This window comes from Lactuca sativa, chromosome 4 (assembly GCF_002870075.4).
Source record: "Lactuca sativa cultivar Salinas chromosome 4, Lsat_Salinas_v11, whole genome shotgun sequence".
NCBI lineage: Eukaryota > Viridiplantae > Streptophyta > Magnoliopsida > Asterales > Asteraceae > Lactuca > Lactuca sativa.
Window position 1 is genome coordinate 187,630,008 of NC_056626.2, and position 3,778 is coordinate 187,633,785.

The 3,778-nt window shown below is 46.5% G+C and overlaps 1 protein-coding gene across 1 annotated transcript; it reads left to right on the forward strand.

The window, feature by feature from the left end:
• The first annotated feature begins 2,979 nt into the window (after positions 1-2,979).
• On the forward strand, positions 2,980-3,465 carry LOC111918954 (uncharacterized). The gene is made up of 2 exons (XM_023914570.1): positions 2,980-3,088; positions 3,158-3,465. Exons 1-2 carry the CDS (start codon positions 2,980-2,982, stop codon positions 3,463-3,465), a joined length of 417 nt encoding a protein of 138 aa, XP_023770338.1.
• The last annotated feature ends 313 nt before the right edge of the window (positions 3,466-3,778 follow it).

The window sequence follows — 3,778 nt, forward strand, 5'->3', positions numbered from 1 at the left end:
TTTATGCCTTAGGATGTTTAAACAAGTCTAGATCTGACTTTTGGACGTGATGGAATTGAACATTAAGCACTTAATGGAGAAAGTGCTTAAACTGATTATATGTTGGGCGTAACCAGCTGTACGCGGCGCGTAGTCCCTAAACCCTTAGTATGATGTGCGTACCAGGGTGGTACGCTTGGCGTATGTAACACGGTTGGGCTCTAAATTGTTTTGGGCCTTTGAGCCTTTGGGCTTCATTTGGTTTTTTGGCTTCATTGGATTCTGTGAGTTAGGGGATTTTTCATCTATTATGGGCCATGGATTCAACGGTTGGGCCTTTTGGTCCAAAAGGCCCATTTAGGATATTGGACTTGGACTTTAGGGCCCATTAGCAACGATAGGGTATTTGGGTCTTGAGTGAGGGTTTGGAGGTTGGGTTGTCCCCTTGGTTAATCTAAATTCATAGTATTGATTATCTTATTATTATTATGATTCTGATCGGGAGGTTACGGACGGTTAGAAGAGCAGTATTTGTATTCAGCAGTCTGAGGTGAATCTTCTCACTATACCCATGGGTCTAAGGCACCAAAGGCGGCCCATTATATGATTATGTTATATGTTTTGGTCATTATGTAATTATGTTATGTGAGTTGGTCATTATGTGACTTGATATGATATGTGACTATGTGTTTTGCGTGGAAGACCCCGGGAGGGAGCCCGTGACATTGGATGTAAGACCATGTGGGGTAGCCTATGGCAGTCCTAGGTGAAGACCATGTGGGGTAGCCCATGACACTTGATGTAAGACCATGTGGGGTAGCCCATGGTAGTCCTAGGTAATGACCATTTGGGGTAGCGATGGCATTCTTGCTAGTTCGTATTTGCATGGTTTTGTGGTATGTGTATAGCTTTAATAGCTAACAGGATATGTGTATGTAGATTGTGTATGGTATGCTCTGGGGGAACTCACTGAGCATTTTGCTTACATGTTGTTGATTTGTTTCAGGTACTTCTGAGCCCAAGGGCAAGGGCAAGGCGTGATGGGGCAGCGTGGACTCTATCTCTCTTTTACTAGTGTGTTTGGGACATTGATGTTTTAAATGTAAAATAATGATGTAATGAATGTGGATTTAAAAACAGATGCTTTGGGGATTTATGGCTATGGAAAATGGTTTTGATTAATTAAAAATGAAAAATTTTCTATGAAAAATTGGGTCGTTACAAGTTGGTATCAGAGACTTCGTTTGAGGGATTCGGGCACACCCTCGGGTGTGTCAGGACTCAAACTAAGGAAATGGTAAAAAGATTTTCAAAATTAACTCAAAAGGGTTTTCAAAAGGAAGTGAAAGATGAGAGTGCAACGCACGTGATCAGCCGAGCCAAGTAGTTCCCCAACATGTTAGCCATGTTGTATTGATATTTGAGTCTTGTTGCTTATATGGAACTTGCTATGTGTATGCTTTTAAAATTATATACGGTTAGGAGCTTATAGCCTAAGAATGATTGATTTGGCCTTATTTTCTTTTCCTTTTCTGGATATGTTCTTAAGGTAGAATATCTTATTTGAAAGCCTATTGGATCCTTTCTGTGTGTAATTTGCATGCATAAAAGCAACCTGCTATGATTGGTTTGATTATTATGAGTAGAGGAAATCGTAGGACAACTTAGGATTTGATTTATGCGGTTATTGAGGGACATGGTTTAGTGTTGGGACGAATTGGAGTTATCAAGTAAGGCAGTGGGGGAAAGGTACATGTAGGTGTGGAAGGTAGTATTGGGCCCGTACTACTGGAAGCACAAGACCTATACCCAAAGCCATGTTTTCCCTGGGAGCTCCAAGGAGGACCAGTGTGGAAGGACCCTTGTTATGGGTATCCTGATGATTATGTTTTATGGCATTTCAGTCCAACATGGTGACAACACGATTCAGAGCAGGGGGTTTAGGATCGGGATCTGGATCTGGGGTAGGGTCAGGGTCAGGCAACACTACTAATGGTATTGATGGGAGGCTGCGTGAGTTGATTGCGGCCGAGGTCACGAAGGGTATCCTTGACGCTACCTCAGTCAACTTTGGGGCGGTCAAGGATGGTATGATGGAGATTATGGAGGAGAAACTTAGGGCATTCAGAACTGAGGTTTATGCGGGTCAGGTTGGAGCTCGAACTCCCTCATTTTAGGAGTTCACGGCATGTGGAGCTCCAGAGTTCTCTGGGTCCAGGGACCCCATTGTGAGTCGACGCTGGGTAGCGGACATTGAGAATGCCCAACGCACGAGTTCTTTCCCAGGGGAGGCAAAGGTTAGGCATGCTTCTTGTATGTTGAGAGATAGGGCCCGAGATTGGTGGGGCGAGGTTACTAGCCAGGTGGGAGCAACCGGTGTGGCTGAGATGTCATGGGCTGAGTTGGTTCGATGTTTCGAATCAGATTTTGCACCGCCTATTGAGGTGCAACGATTGGTGAGGGAGTTTCACGGTTTGCAGCAAACCACCGAGACTGTGGCGGAGATCACCGCCAAGTTTTGAGAGCGAGCTTTGTTGATCCCACAGTATGCTACTGACTAGGAGATGAGGCGGAACCGATATCATTCCATACCGCGGGAGGATATTCAGGAGTTTGTGAGCTTTACGAGGTGCAAAACCCTGAATGAGATGGTAAAGAAGGCCCGTGAGAGGGAGATGGAGTTGGAGTCCTGCACGAAGCGAAAGACTGAGCAGGTGCAGGTAGCAGGGGTTCAGGCTAAGAAGTCTAAGACCTCTGATTCTTCGGGTAGGGGCCAGCAGGGCTGGGGCAGGTGTGCCAAGTGGGGAGGTTTCATATTGGGGCTTGTAGGACAGCTGTGACGTCGGGATGTTACTCTTGTGGTCAGCAGGGCCACATGAGCAAGGATTTCCCCAAGAAGGGCTTGATATGTTTTCACTGCAACTAGACAAGCCATAAAAGGCCGATTATCCGAGGTTACAGGGAGGGGGAGGGGCAGTGGCGTCGCCCACACCCGCCACTATGAGGATTACTGATAGTCGCCCTGTCAAGGTGGAAGCTCCAACGGTGAAGAGCCGCGCATTCCAACTGACTAACGAGGAGGCTCGAGCAGCGCCAGACGTTGTGGCTGGTACATGTTTATTCTTGTCAGCTTTATATTTATTTGAAGTGCTTATTTATGTATATCATGCTTGTATAGGGACCTTTTTGGTCAATGTTATGTCAGCACATGTTTTGTTTGATTCAGGTGCTACCCGATCTTTCGTGTCCCTTGCGCTTAGCCAGAAATTCCGAAACGCGCCAGGGACTCTAGATACCCCGTTTGAAGTGGAGATTGCAGATGATCGCACTGTTAGTGCTGCGAGGGTATATCGGGACTGTGTCTTGAATGTGCATGGCAAGAGGTTTCGCATCAATTTAGTTCCCATACCGTTGCAAGGATTGAAGGTAATCGTTAGGATGGACTGGCTGGGGGCCAACGGAGCCATGATTGATTGTGAGCAGTAGTTAGTCCGAGTTCGAACCCCAAGTAGGGGAGAACTCGTTATTCTTGGTGAGAGGGCCTCGTAGGGACCGACCCTCTATTCGGCTGCAAGGACTAGGAGGTTTTTGCAGCAGGGCTGCACGGGATTTATGGCTTATGTTTCGGATACGAGAGTAGAGACTGTGTCGGATATGGGCAGTATGCTAGAGGTACATGATTTTCGGCATGTTTTTCCTGAATAGTTGTCGGGACTGCGACCAGAGAGGCAGGTGGAGTTTCGTATTGATTTAGTGCCAGGTGTGGCTCCGATAGCGAAGCCACCATATCGATTGGCAC

What these genes read in the sequence shown, in the direction of transcription:
- LOC111918954 (XM_023914570.1), top strand. Translation starts at nt 2,980, where the DNA reads ATGAGGATTACTGATAGTCGCCCTGTCAAGGTGGAAGCTCCAACGGTG. An exon ending in AGCGCCAGACGTTGTGGCTG is followed by an intron (nt 3,089 to 3,157) that starts GTACATGTTTAT and finishes ATGCTTGTATAG; the next exon opens with GGACCTTTTTGGTCAATGTT.